This window comes from Oncorhynchus masou, chromosome 15 (assembly GCF_036934945.1).
Source record: "Oncorhynchus masou masou isolate Uvic2021 chromosome 15, UVic_Omas_1.1, whole genome shotgun sequence".
Lineage (NCBI taxonomy): Eukaryota > Metazoa > Chordata > Actinopteri > Salmoniformes > Salmonidae > Oncorhynchus > Oncorhynchus masou.
In genome coordinates, this window is record NC_088226.1 from 10,258,833 (window position 1) to 10,277,015 (window position 18,183).

Consider the following 18,183-nt stretch of genomic DNA (forward strand, 5'->3'; position numbering starts at 1 on the left):
ATATGCTTTGCTTAATATTATGAATTTTAAATTATTTATACTTTTGGTACTTAAGTATATTTGACCAATTCCATTTGATACTTAAGTATATTTAGAACCAAATACTTTTACTCAAGTAGTATTTTACTGGGTGACTTTCACCTAAGTAACTTTCTATTAAGGTATCCGTACTTTTACTCAAGTATGACAATTGGGTACTTTTTCCACCATTGCCCAGTACAACAGGCCCTTCTAGCAGCAGCCAGCATGGATCATTGCCACACACACACACACACACACACACACACACACACACACACACACACACACTCCTGTATGACAGTATAAGCATACGTTTGGGCGAGGCGTGGGGGCTGTCCGAGGCGATCTGCCTCATGCGGTTGCCGTGGCAGCTGAGTGCCACCAGGCGGGAGATGATGGCAGTCTTGCCGAAGCCCACATTGCCCACGACAACCACACCTCGATTGGCTGCCGAGTCGTCGCCATGAAGACGGGCGTCCACTTCCTGGAAGAGCCACTCCCTCCCAGTGAAGAGCGAATCAGCTGTCAGGCTGGGCACCTCGAACAGAAGGGGCTTGAGGGCGATATCCGGGGGGCGGTAGGGGGCAAAGCGTACTGGAGAGAGAGGGGAAGGGGACAGATTACAGGTGAGGGAAAAGACACAGGACTTGATGTGTAGAGTCCACTGCACTGTCATTGTCATTTCCTCAGTGCAACGTCAGCATGTCACCCATAGAGGGGCATGTTCATCAAAATAACACACACCATGGGTGAACGCCACCATTGGGCTTCATACTAAGAACTACATAATGAAACAGAATTACGAAGTGTATGGGTAGATACTGCCTGTATATAACAAGTATATATTGTTAGCAGAGCGGGGGACAGGGGATTAGATAACATATTGTAGTAGAGGGATACTGTACTCCTACTAATACAGCACCACTAGTTTAATAAGCACATCATTATAACGTGGCATTAACTGATGTAGAACAGTATAATGCCTTATAATGGGAGAAGAGAAAGAGAGGAGCATCACTTACGTGAGTTAGATTGCCAGGCATGGCTGTAAGCAGAAGCTGAGGCAGAGGACAGAGGAGAGAGACAACGCAAGAAAGGAGAGAGAGACAAAGCATGAGAAAGAGAGAGAGAGAGATGGAAGGACAGGGGAGGAGAAAGGGGAAGATGGATGGGAGGGTTGGTGCATCTAGCTAGCAGAGGAGAGGGGATGGTGAGAGGGAGGGCGGGAGCAGGGTGGTGGGGAGCCACACCCAATGTTTCATCCCTGATCCTAGGATGAAGCCTCAGACACATACAAATATCATTTGAGCATATTTCTTGTTCTTGGAGACCATGTTTTCTGTATATGTCTCAGAGCAGAGGTTGTGAGAGTGTGTGCGTCTAGTAGTTCTGTACTGAGGAGTAAGAAAGGCAAAGGTAAGGCGATATCTCTGCATGAGTTTTCATTCCCGGTGTGGTCTGATCTTAGGGAGAAAGTGCTGTGGTAAGCATGATAGTGTGACAGGCAGGGGGCTAAAAATACAGTCAGCGAGAGGGTAGGGAATATAGAGGGAGGAATAGAGGGAGAGGTATAAAGAATTGGAGAAAGATAGGGTGTGTGTATTTGTGTGTATACATCTGAATATCTGTGTGTGTGTGTGTGTGTGTGTGCATGTGCAAGTCTGTTTGTGTGTGTGTTTGTGCGTGCGTGTTCAATGTGTGTTCAGTGTGTGTGTTTTTGCTAGTGTGAGTGTGATTTAAGCCTTATAAAGCCTTGAGTGATGGGACGTCAGACAGGACCCCTGCAGTGACAGATGAGCCAGGGAGTGGTGAGGAGGAAAGTCAATAACATTGATCTGGGAGGGGAGACAGATTAAGGTGTACCAGGATGTGTGTGGTGTACCAGGCCCAAAGGGAGGGTTGCATCACCCAATACCAGGCAGGGATAGGGGTTTAGAGGGTGCACCAAGTATGTCTACACAGATATACACTCACTCACAAATCATACTTACTAACTTACATGTATACTCAAAGACACACACAATCTCTCTCTCAAACACACACACCTTGACAGATTTTGGGCGTGGTCAAGGTAGAATGGGAGTAAATAGGAAGATGAAGCAGATTTAGCACACAACACAAAATTACCCCTCACAACCCCAGTCCCTAAATCACCCTACCTCCACTCCCTGACCCACACCCCAAAATGGCCCCACCCCCATTTCCTCATCCATCAGTATCCCACACTCAGATCCTAAACCTGCCCACTCAGATCCTTAACCTGCCCACTCAGATCCTTAACCTGCCCACTCAGATCCTTAACCTGCCCACTCAGATCATTAACCTGCCCACTCAGATCCTTAACCTGCCCACTCAGATCCTTAACCTGCCCACTCAGATCCTTAACCTGCCCACTCAGATCCTTAACCTGCCCACTCAGATCCTTAACCTGCCCACTCAGATCCTTAACCTGCCCACTCAGATCCTTAACCTGCCCACTCAGATCCTTAACCTGCCCACTCAGATCCTTAACCTGCCCACTCAGATCCTTAACCTGCCCACTCAGATCCTTAACCTGCCCACTCAGATCCTTAACCTGCCCACTCAGATCCTTAACCTGCCCACTTATTAACCACAACCCCACCAAGAGAGATATGAAGCGTACCTCTAAGGTCATGTCCGGAGCGCCCAGACCCAGAGTTCTGACGGGGCATCCTGAGGGAGGTCCTCAGGGGAGTGTGTCTCTGCTCATCCAGGTAGGCCAGGTCCTCCAGGTGGGCCGAACTCGTGGCTAATGTGTGTGTGTGTGTGTGTGTGTGTGTGTGTGTTTAATGGGTGCAACAGATGAGAGAGAAGAAAGTTAGTCAAACAAAGCCAGGAATCACTGAACCGCCTAAACCTGAATGCTAAATTGCTAATGCTAACGACAGACACCCTTGGAAATAGACAAACATATCAGTTCCATACCTCCCCATTGAGATCCACTACGAACCAGACCCATTTGAAATCCATCTCCAAGCAAACAGAAGTGGTTTAAACTGGTCAGTGTCCAAGACTAATGTGAACTAATGTGTGTAGCTATAGCGTGGTAGAGTGTATGTGTGTGTGAGCCTGTGTGAAAGTGTGCGACCTCATACACATTTCCCTCCTCGGACGACCCCTTTTCCAGATAGTTTGTTTAGTTGTTCCCCTCTCTGTTAACAATATTCCCAAGTCTGGAGCTCTTCCAGTTGTCCCAAAAAACCCTGTCTCTCAATAGGGAGAAAAAAAAGAGTAGGAAGATAATGCAGTAAAGAGTTTTTATCTTTAGGATAAGAGCTTTATGGAGAATGACAGAGATAACCTCGTGCTACAGGAAGGGTCTGACAACACAACTCCTTCCTTCCTGCGAGGAAAAGAGTGTAATCCCGTTTTTTTAATGGGCTTCAATAAAACCCTGCATACCCACATACCACAAAGTTCTGAACCACTGGGCTAGCTGGCACTAACAACAATTCAATGGAAGAAAATAAATTCTATCCACCACTCACCTAAACTGCAACCCGTGATCTGTTTTACCTATGGCAGGGATCCCTCCCAGACTACTACCTTTCCACTGCAATACAGCTAAAACTGTAGCAGGCATGTGGCGAGTGGGATCTCAGATTTTCGGTGGTTTGCGGGGACCTTGGTGTGGGAGAGCAGCTATATTAGACTTAGATTTTAGATTAGTTTATTAGTCACATGAATTCTTAAGCTCAGAGCTCCAACAGTGCAGGTCAAAAATACAAGCGAATGAAACAATCCTAAAAATAATAATATATGATCCTCTGGGTCTTCCTTTCCTGTGGCGGACCTCATGAGAGCTAGTTTCATCATAGCGCTTGATGGTTTTTGTGACTGCACTTGAGGAAATTTTCAAATTTTCCAGATTGACTGACCTTCATGTCTTAAAAGTAATGGATTGTCGTTTGGCTTTGCTTATTTGAGCTGTTCTTGTCATAATATGGACTTGGTCTTTTACCAAATAGGGATATCTTCTGTATACCACCCCCACCTTGACACAACACAACTCATTGGCTCAAATTCATTAAGAAGGAAAGAAATTCTACAAATTAACTTAACAAGGCACACATGTTAATTGAAATGCATTCCAGGTGACTGGTTGAGAGAATGCCAAGAGTGTGCAATCTGTCATCAAAGCAAAGGGTGGCTATTTGAAGAATCTCAAATCTAAAATATATTTTGATTAGTTTAACACTTTTTTGGTTACTATATGATTCCATATGTGTTATGTCATAGTTTTGATGTCTTCACTATTATTCTACAATGTAGAAAATAGTTAAAATAAAGAAAAACCCTTGAATGAGTAGGTGTTTCCAATCTTTTGACTGGTACTGTACATATTTAAAACATAATCAATGATAAATGTCCATGGGGTAGCCACTGCCATAGCTCATAGGGCTTGATGTGGAGCTATGGGGACATTTTTCACTCTACCACATTGCTTAGGTGGAGTTGGGTTTGTGTTTTATGTATTTTTAATAGTCATTGCTATGTGAGATATGTGCTGGGAGAGAGAGAGAGAGAGAGAGAGAAGGAAAGTGGGAGGAAGGCGTGCGTTTCTGCAGAACATAATGTCAAGGCTCATAAGGTAGCCTCTCTGTCAGTTGGAGTAATCTAGTGCATTTGAACCAGGAGATTAGAGTCATTTTGAAAGTGAGCTTGACTACATAGGATGAAAGAGAGCAGATGGAGATGAGAGAGGCAGGAGGTAGAGATGGAGGAGGAGGTGGTTGGAAGAGGAGGGCAAGAGAGAGGAGAGGTGAGGAGAGAAATAGACAAGCTAGAGGGAAGGGGAGGGAGCGAGGTAGAGGTAAAGAAAGAGAGGATATATGGAGTGAGAGCAGAGAGCTTCTCGTTCAGAGCCCAGTGTGGGTGGCTGCCCCTGCTCTGCTCCTGAGGCGCGTAGAAGGACAGCAGACCAGAACATCCCTACCTACTGCTCCCCCTGAGCAATGACCCTCACTGAATCACTCCTCTCCTCTCAGTGGCGTGTGTGTGATGATCAAAGCTCTCTATACAGTTATTCAATCTACCATTTCACAATGTCCCCAGTTTACAAGATGCCACAGGCTAGGGCTGTATTTATAAGCTGACATACTGTTATATTTGACATGACAGTTGTCCCATTATCACTTCCAGGCTTGCAACTGGACTGAGTTATGTTGGGCAGAACATAATCACAACAATCATCTAACCCTACATGAAGTCTGGTGACGTCCAACAGAACACTGTCTCTAATTGGATGAGGAACTGTGGTGGCCTATTGCCCAGCTACCACCATAAAGTCCCGAAGGCCAAAGGATTGTAGGTCATATTATTTCCTATACTCCCACACTAAACAGAGAGATTGCTCTCCCTCGCCCTCCATTTGGCAAATCGGACCATAATTCTATCCTCCTGATTTTCGCTTACAAGCAAAATATTAAAGCAGGAAGCACCAGTGACTTGATCAATAAAAAGTGGTCAGATGAAGCAGATGCTAAGCTACAGGACTGTTTTTCTAGCACAGACTGGAATATGTTCTGCGATTCCTCCGATGGCATTGAGGAGTACACCACATCAGTCATTGGCTTCATCAATAAGTGCATCGATGACGTCGTCCCCACAGTGACCGTACGTCCATACCCCAACCAGAAGCCATGGATTACAGGCAACATCCACACTGAGCTAAAGGCTAGAGCTGCCGCTTTCAAGGAGCGGGACTCTAACCCGGAAGCCTATAAGAAATCCCGCCATGCCATCCGACGAACCATCAAACAGGCAAAGCATCAATACAGGACTAAGATCGAATCGTACTACACCGGCTCTGACGCTCGTTGGATGTGGCAGGGCTTGCAAACCATTACAGACTACTTTAAAAAAATATTTATTTCACCTTTATTTAACCAGGTAGGCTAGTTGAGAACAAGTTCTCATTTGCAACTGCGACCTGGCCAAGATAAAGCATAGCAGTGTGAACAGACAACAGAGTTACACATGGAGTAAACAATTAACAAGTCAATAACACAGTAGAAAAAAAGAGAGTCTATATACATATATACAAGGGAAAGCACAGTCAAGAGCTGCCCAGTGACACGAGCCTACCAGACGAGCTAAAATACTTCTATGCTAGCTTTGAGGATAATAACACTGAAACATGCATGAGAGCACCAGCTGTTCCGAAAGATTGTATGATCACGCTCTCCACAGCCGATATGAGTAAGACCTTTAAACAGGTCAACATTCACAAGGCCGCAGGACCCGACGGATTATCAAGACGTGTACTGCGAGCATGCACTGACCAACTGGCAAGTATCTTCACTGGCATTTTCAACCTCTCCATGTCCGAGTCTGTAATACCAACATCTTAAGCAGACCAAGAAGTGCCCAAGAGCACTAAGCTAACCTGCCTAAATGACTACCGACCCGTATCACTCACATCTGCAGCCATGAAGTGCTTTGAAAGGCTGGTCATGGCTCACAACACCATTATCCCAGAAACCCTAGACCCACTCCAATTTGCATACCGCCCTAACAGATCGACAGATGATGCAATGCCTATTGCACTCCACACTGTCCTTTCCCACCTGGACAAAAGGAAAACCTATGTGAGAATGCTATTCATTGACTACAGCTCAGCGTTTAACACCATAGTGCCCTCAAAGCTTATCAATAAGCTAAGGACACAGGGACTTAACACCTCCCTCTGCAATTGGATCCTGGACTTCCTGACGGGCTGCCCCCAGGTGGTAAGGGTAGGTTACAACACATCCGCCACGCTGATCCTCAACACAGGGAACCCTCAGGGGTGTGTGCTTAGTCCCGTCCTGTATTCCCTGTTCACCCATGACTGCATGGCCAGGCACAACTCCATCATTAAGTTTGCCGATGACCCAACAGTGGTAGGCCTGATCACCGACCACGACGAGACAGCCTATAGGGAGGTCAGAGACCTGGCCGTGTGGAGCCAGGAAAACAACCTCTCCCTCAACATGATCAAGACAAAGGAGATGATTGTGGACGACAGGAAAAAGTGGACCGAGCACGCCCCCATTCTCATTGATGGGGCTGCAGTGGAGCAGGTTGAGAGCTTCAAATTCCTTGGTGTCCACCAACAAACTAACTTTAAAAAAAATATATATTACCTTTATTTAACTACGCAAGTCAGATTAGAACAAATTATTATTTACAATGATGGCCTAGGAACAGTGGTTTAACTGCCTGGTTCAGGGGCAGAACAACAGATTTTTACCTTGTCAGCTCGGGGATTCTGTCGAGCAACCTTTCGGTTACTGGCCCAATACTCTAACCACTAGGCTACCTGCCTGGTCCAAGCACACCAAGACAGTCGTGAAGAGGGCAAGACCAAACCTATTCCCCCTCAGGAGAATGAAAATATTTGGCATGGGTCCTCAGATCCTCAAAAGGTTCTACTGCTGCACCATCTTGAGCATCCTGACAGGTTGCATCACTGCCTGGTATGGCAACTGCTCGGCCTCCGACCGCAAGGCACTACAGAGGGTAGCGCATACGGCCCAGTACATCACTGGGGCCAAGCTTCCTGCCATCCAGGACCTCTATACCAGGCGGTGTCAGAGGAAGGCCCTATAAATTGCCAAAGACTCCAGCCAACCTATTTATAGACTGTTCTCTCTGCTACCGCATGGAAAGCGGTACTAGAGTGCCAAGTCTAGATCCAAGAAGCTTCTAAACAGCTTCTACCCCCGAGCCATAAAACTCCTGAACATCTAATCAGATGGCCACCCAGAATATTTGCATCCACCCCCCCTTTACACCGCTACTACTCGCTGTTGTTATCATCTATGCATAGTCCCTTTAATAATGCTACCTACATGTACATATTACCTCAACTAACCGGTGACCCCGCACATTGACTCTGTACCGGTACCCCCCTGTATATAGTCTTGCTATTGTTATTTTACTGCTGCTCTTTAATTACTTGTTACTTTTATTTCTTATTCTTATTTTTTTTAACTGCATTGTTGGTTAGGGGCTCGTAAGTAAGCATTTCACTGTAAGGTCTACACCTGTTGTATTCGGCGCATGTGACTAATACAATTTGAATACTGCAGTGGTGGACTTGGGGAGCCGCACTCGTTCTCTCCAACATTCACACTTTATCTCGCTCTGCTCCCTCGTTACCAGGGTGCCTCCCTCCTATCTTTCTTTCTCTCTCTGTGTGATTCTCTCGCTCCATCTCCCCCTCCGTCTCTCTCCCCAGTCACCAGAGGGACTATGCCCATGGCTTTGATGTTTCAGTGCTGCCTGGGCCAAGCCTCTCCATGCCCGGTTTATCCTCCCTCCTTTTCTTATCTCTATCCATCTTTCTTACGCAGACTCCCCTCTCTCTCTACTAAACTAATGTTGCTCATTCCTTCCATCTTACTGTCCTGATGACTGGAATCTATGCCACACATTCTCCCCTTCTCTCCTGTATCCGTTTGTCTTTTTTCCTTTTCCTCCTTTTATCAGTGTCCCCCCTACTATATACCCATCTGCTGGTAGCCCTTTCTCTCTTTATTCCTCTATCAGTTTGTCTCCCTTTCTTTACGTCTCATCTCTTCCTTTCCCTTTCTCTCTCCTATATCAGTCTCCTCCCCCATTCTCCCACCATGCCCAGCTTTCTTCCCTGACTCTTCAATAAGCTTTGTTTGCACAGTGGCCTCTTAGAGGGCATGTGTCAGAAGTCAAAAGAAAAAGGCCAAACAACGTAAACCCCTGTATGATCGACCCCTTAAACACTGCTAGCCCAGCTCCATTCATCCCACTGGATAGGCCAAGTCAGAGGTGAGGAGCTACAGGCTTTTTAGAACCAGCTTGCTATGCAGCTTTTATATGCCCTGACATAGAGAGGACATTGAAAACACATGTTTGAACACTTTTTTTGAACACACAGGGGAATCTGTGGGGCTTTCCTCACCCTGAAGGAATGTTTTACCCTGGCATCCATGGTATTCACCCCCCATCCTCAGGTACTGTGGGGACATTACGTTCCCTATTCCTTTAAAGTTAATGTCGGAGGGGCACAGGGAGTTAAATAAGAGCACCTAAATGAGGTGGGAACACTCAGGCAGTCTCAGATGCTGAGAAGGGGGTCAATTACAACTTGGTAACTAGATATTACACATTTATGAAAGTAATATAGCCAAACCCTATAAGGATTTTCAATTAATTCTGAGTTTCAGGTCATTGTTTGAATGGAAATTGATATAGAACAGAACCAAACTTCCAATGGGTAATGAATCTCCTACCTTTAGCGGCACATTCACTTGTGTGCCACTTTGGTGTAAAAGTGTGCAATGAAATGTGGTAAACAAATAGACAAGAGGTGTGGCTGGCACAGTGACTCACCTGCCACAGAGTTGGGCCGGGGCATGAGGTAGAGGGGGATGGAGTGGGCAGAGTGGGCCGTCTCCAGGCTCCTCTCTGGGATCTTGTTCAGGCTGTAGGTCGAGGCAGCCATGTTCTCATCTACGCGGTACAGGAACGAGTCTGTGCCCGAACACTTCTGGGTCTGCCACAGCTTCAAGCTACCCCGTGAGCCCTCCCCATGCTTCCCCCCACCCCGGTCAGCATTCTCAGAGTAGCTGGTCAGTGTGGCTGTCAGATAAAAGGTAGTTTAGACAAATATATGCAGTGTTGCAGTTCTTTAGAGACTCTGCTTAGTTTAAAACTGATTAAGGCCCATGGAGCAAGGTGAGTTTACTCTTCATTCAATTACACACCTCAAAGTCAATGTTATAACAATAAGAAAATCTCACAAAAGCAGAGCCCATAAGGATATAAAGCAAACATATTTAAAAATGCAGCTAACCCCATCACCTGGCTTTTCCAAAATGTAAAGAATTAAAACATGAGTATATCAAATTGTTACAGAAAACATGGCTTTCAGTGTAAACGTTTGGCATGCCAGGAAATACATGGGAAACATTACATAACATCCACAAAATAAGTGAGCGTCTGTCCCTCACCGATGATGCCGCTGTCCCTGCTCTCCAGGGTGGAGGTGGGGCTGGTGATGGAACCATAGGCGCAGTCTCCAGAAGCGTGGTTCCCGGGGGCCCCTCCTGGGGGCAGCGTGGAGCAGGGGCTGCTTGCAGGGGGAGAGGCTGTGCTGCTGGCCAGGCTGGAGCAGGGGCTGATCCGCTGGGTCACTGACATCATGCCCTGGTAGGGAGGGAGGAAGGGTCAGGTCAATCCTGAAGTACAGTGATACACTGGACTGCATCAACCCATGATTAAATTATGATAAGGCACAGCCAGTTGACATATCACATGTACAAAGTAGCCTACACACACACACCATAGACCGACAAGATGATTGCTGATCCTAGCATTCTTTCTCATTGATACAGTCCTTGACGGTCATATTATTCCAGTGCATGTGTAACTGTAGAGTCATCTCTTTTTAATATCTTTTGATGACTCATGCAATTATTTTCATGAGTGAACTATTTTTTGCAATATAATGAATTCTAATTCAGTAGAATATCAATATGTTTAGTGAGCCACGCAAGTAGAATAGATCCAGTTATACTTTGATCTATTGAGCAGGGGCAGGGAGAGAGAGAGGCAGGCCCACCTCCGGGCATGCTGGATTCTTATTCCAGACAATCTGTTCATCAATTATCCATGGCCCTGGCTCTAAACGAAAAACAAATTGATTTAGACAGTCATTTGAAAATAAATCGGGAGATTAGTCAGAATAGCATAGAAATACACAGAAGTGGCCGGGAGACCAGGATATGAGCAGAGGTGTGAGTGACTTCTTAGGGAAGGTTTGGCGCAAGACAGAGGGCCTCCAAGTGTGGAATGCTCCTTGGTCATGATAACAACTCTGTTGTGATTCGGATGTGTTAAGGGAGGCGTCATAGACATGAATATAGAACGGGAGGTTCCCGCCTACCTAGCCTACCCAGACTGCATCTGCTTGCGCGGGAGTGGCAGGCATCTAAACTGAGACTTGAGAAAACCAGGGCTGGGCTTTTGCTACCACTGCAGTTTGGCACGAAGGACCGAACCAAAGGCATACTGCTGAGCTGTGCAGATCAAGGGGAGTATCTCAATAGTCTAAACAAGCTCCCCTCTCCTCGTCTCCTTCCACTCACCTCAACAGATCACAAAGACCGATAAAGGCAAAATGAGCCAGAGTCAGATCATTGCTGATGAAGGACACCAAAGGTGGAAGGCACTAGTTAAGATGTGTGAAGTTTGGAAAAGTGGGTCAGGATTTAAGGGGGAGTCGCTCCAGCACCATTGGATAGGCCTCTGTGGAGGCACACTGCTTAGACAAGAGAATGTGGCATGCGGTGACCGAGGTAGCGGGTTACCTTCCCCTGCCCTGTGCCACGGTCTGTTGGTTCTGCTCTGCAGGAGTGAAGGAGAGCCTAGAGTCCCTCACTCAGAGCTAGGTTATCCGTAACTCACAGGATTGATCTTTACAAACATCTTCTGAGCCAGCGCATACTGGTGTCAGGGGCCATTGAGTTTGCCGTAAACAAGTGACGTAATCTACAAAATGGTCCACTTGGTTCCGATGCTTAAGAGGCCTTGGAAAGTGATCTGCACATCCCACTGATTTGGGGTGTGCTTCTATAGCTGTGGGGCCCTTATAAGCTGGATCACATTGTGTGTTGGCCACATACATTAGTGACTATTGGAGTACCACTCATCTAGGAGAAAGCCTGCACTTTGTATCCTGATGCCATGATGGGTCTTTAAAGACTTCAAAGTATTGACAAACTAATAATAATATACTGTAACAGTGCATGACAGAAGGGTGTGTAACCTACCTGTCCGTGGTCGTGTTCATCCATGCTCTTACTGTACTCTAGTGTGTGTGTAGTGTGCGTGTGTGTAACCTACCTGGCTGTCGTCGTGGTCGTCCATGTCGTACTGTGAGCCCGACTGTCCCTCGTTCATCTTGTCTCCCAGTAGGAAGCCCAGGCGCGTCATCAGGGTGTTGGCTGCCTCGTCCACAGAGGGAGGGGGGCCCAGCTCCTGGCTCTCCTCACCTGGAGGGATGGAGGGAGAGATGGAGATGGAGAGGGAGGGAGAGCAAGAAAGGATTCAGATCAACACCACAGTACAGCGATACAGATACCAGGAGAAATATGTATGGATCTGCAGCAGATTAAGTCTCAGGGGATCTATTCTCAATCCGGAACCATAATGAGGCAACCCCTTAATCTAGTCAAAGAGCCGTTGGCTTGCTCTCGCTCTCAGTTTAGTTGAATTGAAAGAATCATGTGCACTGCTCTACCACCAAAAACAACCACCAAATCTCTCACCACAACACACACATAGAGAATAATCTATAGAGCTCGTAACGATTCCCCTAGACACAACACCACTACAACAAATCCCCTTGGAGGAAGTTACTGTCCCTTACACACCCTGGCTATAAATCTGTCCTTCACAAAAAATGTAAGCTATCCCACAATCCCCTGCGGCAGGACATCGGGCAGACTGTACATCGATCCTACAGTATGTGAGAAGCAGAGGGATGGAGCGTTGGGAAGCACAGCGTTGGGGAGAGCAAACTGGCTCTGGGACACTGAGGAAGACCGGAATAAACAGGGGAGGGCTCGGAAGTATTAAGAACCCATTTATCTTATTCAGACCAGGACCCCTCCACAAAAATAAGTCTGGGAGAGGAGACTGATGAAAAATGACTTAATTTCACCTCACTGTTAAGGTTGTCTGTCATGAGCTTTCCAAGCACAATTTCTGCCACGTATTAGTAGCTTGTGTTCAAGTATGTGCTGTCCCTGCTTAAATATCCCCCTCTTTCACAAGGACGTCTCTTAATGCTAAGGACAATCTGGCTAATCTTCTTCATTAAACAGCATGTTCATATTACATCAGGCAATCAAGTTAATCAAGCTACTGGAATGCTCCGAGCATGTGCTTAATCCTCTGTGATGTTATTGAACTAGCTAACAGTTGTATTAGCATAAACAAGCGTCAGTGTAGTCTGCACACCGAGCCAATAGAAGACCCTCGAACGGCTCATCACCACCACGTGTTTAGCACCCAAACGAGGCAGCAGTCAGTCCAACACAAAGACGGCAGATGGGAGATGGGAGAGGACCAACGCCCCATCTCAATGAAGGAGTGGAGCGGAGAGAAAGAAGGAAGAGAAAGAGGAGTAGGCTAGGTGACACTTTCTGCTCCTCTGACAGACATGTTGTTGGTCCTATGGGTAGGTCAAAGGAAGTAACGGAAACCAATAAAAACAGGAGATGGCCATCTGGACGACGGGTTACCGCCCCTACACCACCACAGACCATACATTTGTATCAATGTCGACTACTCCGTGTCAAAATAAGACTGCTCAACAATGGGCACACATGGCAATTGACCACACCCCCATAGACAAACAGAGACACAGACAGACAGAGAGAGACAGGCACTTGTTTCTTCTAAAGACACATGTTTCTTCTAAAAATAAATAAAATAAATAAACCACCAGTGCACATTCTATAGAGGTGGGAGTGTTATTTATTTAACACATCATAGTACTGTCACTGTTGGAACACACACCTACACTGGCTATAAAATGGCTGATTAGCCACCTATGCCTAAGAGAGAGGGAGACGGCACCACAGCTGAGAAAAGAGACTGCATAGAATCATTGATCTTCATTTTAATGTGTTCTCTCAACCTAAATATGCCAACTACAAGCACATAGAAAATAGAACAGCTCTGTAGAGATCATCTTTTCTTTCAGAACATGTGAGGCTAAAAATGGCACAGAATTTTTATAATAAACACATACAAATTCCGGACACTACTGTATGATCACAGCTATCGTTCACCAGGATGAAATATATGGACCTGAAAAAGAAGCACGTACATTACAGTGCTCTGGTGGTTCTCCTTTCTCTCCCTCACGCCACAGAATCTCACCCTGCTGAAGGAGTACAATAACGCAGATGGTCGTCATGGCAACTATCAGTGCACTACGGAATGTGCTCCTGGTTGCTCGAGGGCGCCTCACTCTTTCTTTCCATCTCTAGCCCTTTTGCACCGGATCTCAAGATCTCTTTCTTTGTCTTTCTTCCACTGGTGGACTATAATTACTGCTGGATCCACTGACACCATTATGACAGTAAATCTCTACAAGGCACATGGCTGGAAAATGTTGTTGTTCATCAAACATGTCTGTTCAGAGGTTTCTCAAGCAGTATCAGGCGCTAACAATGACATTCTTTATAGCTGAATAGCGTTGGATCCTTACTAGAACAGAAACAAGCACAAGCATAAGAGTTGACACTTAATGTCCCCCCCTAGAACAGAAGAGACACACACATGAACACACATCTATACTAGAGTGAGCAGTTAACCCCTCCTGGAAAGAGATGTAGACAGTGGCCATTAAATAGGTCAGACGCTGCAGGGGGCTGGAGACTGACAGGGGTTAGAGGTGGGGGGGTAATTTCAGCAATATGAATTTTAACAGGAGCGCAGGGGAGGTGGATGGATTTATGACCAACAGGTTATCCCTGTTTGAATGACCCCTGTTGCATTAATTATGTCAAGGAAAACACAGTTACAGTGATCCCGAGAACACAATGCAGACTGGAACTAGCTTGTTCTGGGCAGTTTAGGCCAAGCTTGGGTCACTGCAAGAAACCTCAGAAATGGCAATATAGTGCATTGTCAGACAGAACACATCCTTGTGAGTTTCCCAACATTGTGCTAACTAGTGACTGGAGTTGTCTGAAGTAGGGGGAGATGGACAGTGGAGGGTCACAACAGCTAAATTAACTATGATCTGTTGGTCTGCCATGACACCCACCTTTTCCTCACTAGTTAATCCAAACAATAACAGTAGTAGCATCTCCTCAGCTCAGATGTTAAAGTCATTCCACTCTGGGATACAAGACCCATTGGGGACCCCTCGTAAACATCCCAAAGTACCTTGGTGTCTGCCTCCTCCATCTCCCAGCAAGCTCTACTCTAACCGAGTGTGGTTCCCGTAAGAGACACCGTTAATTATTTGTGTTTACGGCAACAAAAAAAAAAAAACATCAGTTAGGTTGAGGAAACCTCATGCTTTCTGTCTCAGCAGCTGTAATGTGCAACGGTCTCAAAACAGGAGAGGTGACAGCAATTGGCTAAGTGGTTTTTGAGTGACGGCATATTAACCAATGACTGATTTGATAGCTGGCAGAGGTGGTCAGGCTACATCCCCTACATTTGAATGGCAAAGTAAGACCCCTCCTTCCAAGGCCAGTAGTGACAAAGCCTTTTGAAACAGCATGTGAAAAAAAGCTTACGTTGCACTGAAATAGAACACCCCACCACACAGCAGTGCATTTAATAGCTACAGAACGCTGACGGAACCCTTAATCTAATAATTTTATTATCATTCCAATGGCCCTGACACATTGTTTCCAACTCCTCTGGAGTAGGTTCCCAATGCTTAGAAATCATTACTGTACTTCTACAAATCACGACTATCTTGCAACGCAACTGAATAATATTTTGTTGTTGTTGTTGTATTGAAAATAAAATGCCAGCAGCTTGAGTGTCGGGTCATCTTAACAACAACACATACTGAACTTGTTGGCAGGTCACCCATTTTTTGGATTACAATTTTGGTGGAGGGTCGGAGTTGGATCTTTTATTTTTAAGACAGACAGACAGACAGACACAGACCTATAGGGGAGGTAAGATCACAATGCCCGTAAGCACTACGCTCAGAAAGTACATGTCCGAAAATAAGTCAGCAAGCTGGTTTGAGTTAGTGGAGCTGCACAGAGTGGAGTGGCTTCAGAGGTTCTGGGGGTGGGTGGTGGAAGAGAGGCAACGCTGGGAGATGAATGAGATGGGTCCATCTGTATGGAGATCCAGGAATAAATACCCTCAACATATGCTGGAGACAGTATTAAAAACATTGTGGAAATGTTGTGGAGATAGTAACTTGAGCAATTAAACAATTAAATGCTGCACTTCCTGTGCCAGCAAGAGTTAACAAAACACCTATCATTTGTTTACAGTCATCTGTGTTACAGTTAAACTGTGTACTCAATATCTCACAAATGAACTGAAATTACATAAAACCTCAGTTCAATACAATATTCTTCCTTCTCGAGAGACACTATCTGAATTTACACCTCTCTCTCTCTCTCATCGAACACCATTTATGCTGTGATCTCCCTCCATTTGTGTCTCCACATCTCCAACTAAATCTCCCTTAATCGAGACAGACGACAACTCAGCCATGCCTCTGGTCCATCTCTCTTCGTGACACACACTCCACACATAGGCATTCCAATGGATCAAATGTAATGAGCTGACAGAGGCAATAATGGAGGTCAAATATATATAATTATCATAGGGTTTATTACAGACAGATGCCATGCCTCATCATCCACACCCTCCCGTCTCTCATTGATACCTTGCTCTGGTGAGGGGAGGAACGAGACCTATGAACTACAGTACACAAGTGAGAGGTTATTAGTCAAACGTGCTATCAATCATTGAGTATTACTATGGATCGTCTAATGGAGTCAGGTGGGGAGAGAGAGAAAGAAGAGCTTTGAATGAGCTGCGATGGACAGAGACAGCGATTGTCTGCATTCAATAACTCCCTCCCTCTTCTCCATTCTCTACTTCTTCCCTCTATTCTCACCTCCTCCTTCTCCATCCATTTCTTGTCCATCACTTCCTTCAGTGTGGGCTGTCTCAATGCGAGGTAGCTCTGAGGTGTGCCCATGGGACAAACAGCAGATATCCGACAACAATCTCCGGAGTAACGAGGAGGCATGAACGACTCTTGTTGCCATAGCGTCACCTCCACAACCCTGTTCCCGGCGCCGCCGCAAACACCTTTGTCGCGAACACCTCACCCCTGTGCGGACACACGTCTTCCTCATTGATACGGAGCAATCCATGATAGATAAGAGTGTTGTACCCCCACAATGAGCGCAAAAGCAGCCCTTGCTAAAATGGGTTCCAGTAGTCTGATGTAAAATGAGCTGGGCTGCTTTGTCCTGGTTCTTTTTTCCTACATTGGAGCTGGGACGGGACGGTGGAGGGGGGAGGCGAGGCCTGCGCTGGCGGTTTGGTTGTTCTGTAAGGCTTCAGAGAATACCACTGGCTGAGACTTCAACAGAAACCATAAGGAGTCTGAAAGGGTTGGAGTCCAAACACCACAGAGCAAGGGAAGAAAGGAGGGAGAGAGAGAGGGAGGGAGGCCAGCGAGAAACCACCAAACTCATTCAGCGAGCTCAGCATTGCTCTCTGCCTTTCTTTATGAAAAAGTGCTGTTAAAGTTGGGAGAAACGTCACACACACACGCTCTCTCACTCAGACAGATCAGGTCCTGACAGACCGAAGGGGTTAGGCTTACCAGAACAGTGCATATCCAGGTCAGTATTCTTGGCACAGGGAGAGGTTAACATAGGGAGAGAAAGCTCCAATTCTGGAATGGGAGGACCCCCCCTCCAAAAATGGTCCTACAAGCACACACATACATTCACAGAGAAAGAAAGACAGACGTAAAAAGGGCAGGGAGCCACAGAGAGGGAACCACTAACCAGACAGAGACAGAGAAAGAGAGAGAGGGCTGGCTTGTGAAGAGGAAGACCAGAGCACAGATGGTAATGCTTATGGGAAGTGTGTCAACCCAGGCTGTGTAGGGGGGAGGGTAGTTACTCTGTTGTTGGGTCACGGGACAGGAATGGTCAAACGAGGGGCCCAGGGTCATCACCCCTTTGACCTTGCCTCCCCGAGAGCCGTCTGCAGCGGACAAGGGGGTGTCGGAGTCAGGGTGGGTCATGTGTCACTGCTTTTAAGAGACGGCCAATCTGTCATCCCTGCATGTCTGGTAGGGTCAGTGAATGGCCTTGTCTTGTTTATGCACCAAGATACCATACCTGCTGTTTGTTAGCTTTACCAAGGCATCTACATCCAGCCACAACAGCTGCACTTACAGTAAGGTGTCATCTGATTTTGCGTGTATAAGTTAACACACAACACATAAATACGGTAACTATAAAATGTTGTTGCAACAAGCCTAGAGACAACTCTTGAAAACAAGTATAAAATTAGTAGGAACAGACACGGAATTCAAACAAAAATATGTTGTTCTGCCCCGGGGTGGGAATACAAAGGGAGTAATTAGGA

The 18,183-nt window shown here is 46.2% G+C and overlaps 1 protein-coding gene across 3 annotated transcripts in view; it reads right to left on the minus strand.

Annotated features, from left to right (window-relative positions):
* Nucleotides 1–18,183, minus strand: part of LOC135555575 (protein TANC2-like) — a 138,780-nt gene that overhangs the window by 14,199 nt on the left and 106,398 nt on the right. For 2 of the 3 annotated variants that reach the window (XM_064988129.1, XM_064988130.1), the window contains 6 exons: nucleotides 11,911–12,059; nucleotides 10,017–10,212; nucleotides 9,397–9,645; nucleotides 2,666–2,791; nucleotides 1,044–1,079; nucleotides 334–615 (listed from right to left, as the gene is read on the minus strand). In XM_064988129.1, the coding sequence (XP_064844201.1) occupies nucleotides 334–615; nucleotides 1,044–1,079; nucleotides 2,666–2,791; nucleotides 9,397–9,645; nucleotides 10,017–10,212; nucleotides 11,911–12,059 (1,038 nt within the window). The remainder of the gene's footprint in view (nucleotides 1–333; nucleotides 616–1,043; nucleotides 1,080–2,665; nucleotides 2,792–9,396; nucleotides 9,646–10,016; nucleotides 10,213–11,910; nucleotides 12,060–18,183) is intronic. The other variant, XM_064988131.1, reaches the window with a different exon arrangement.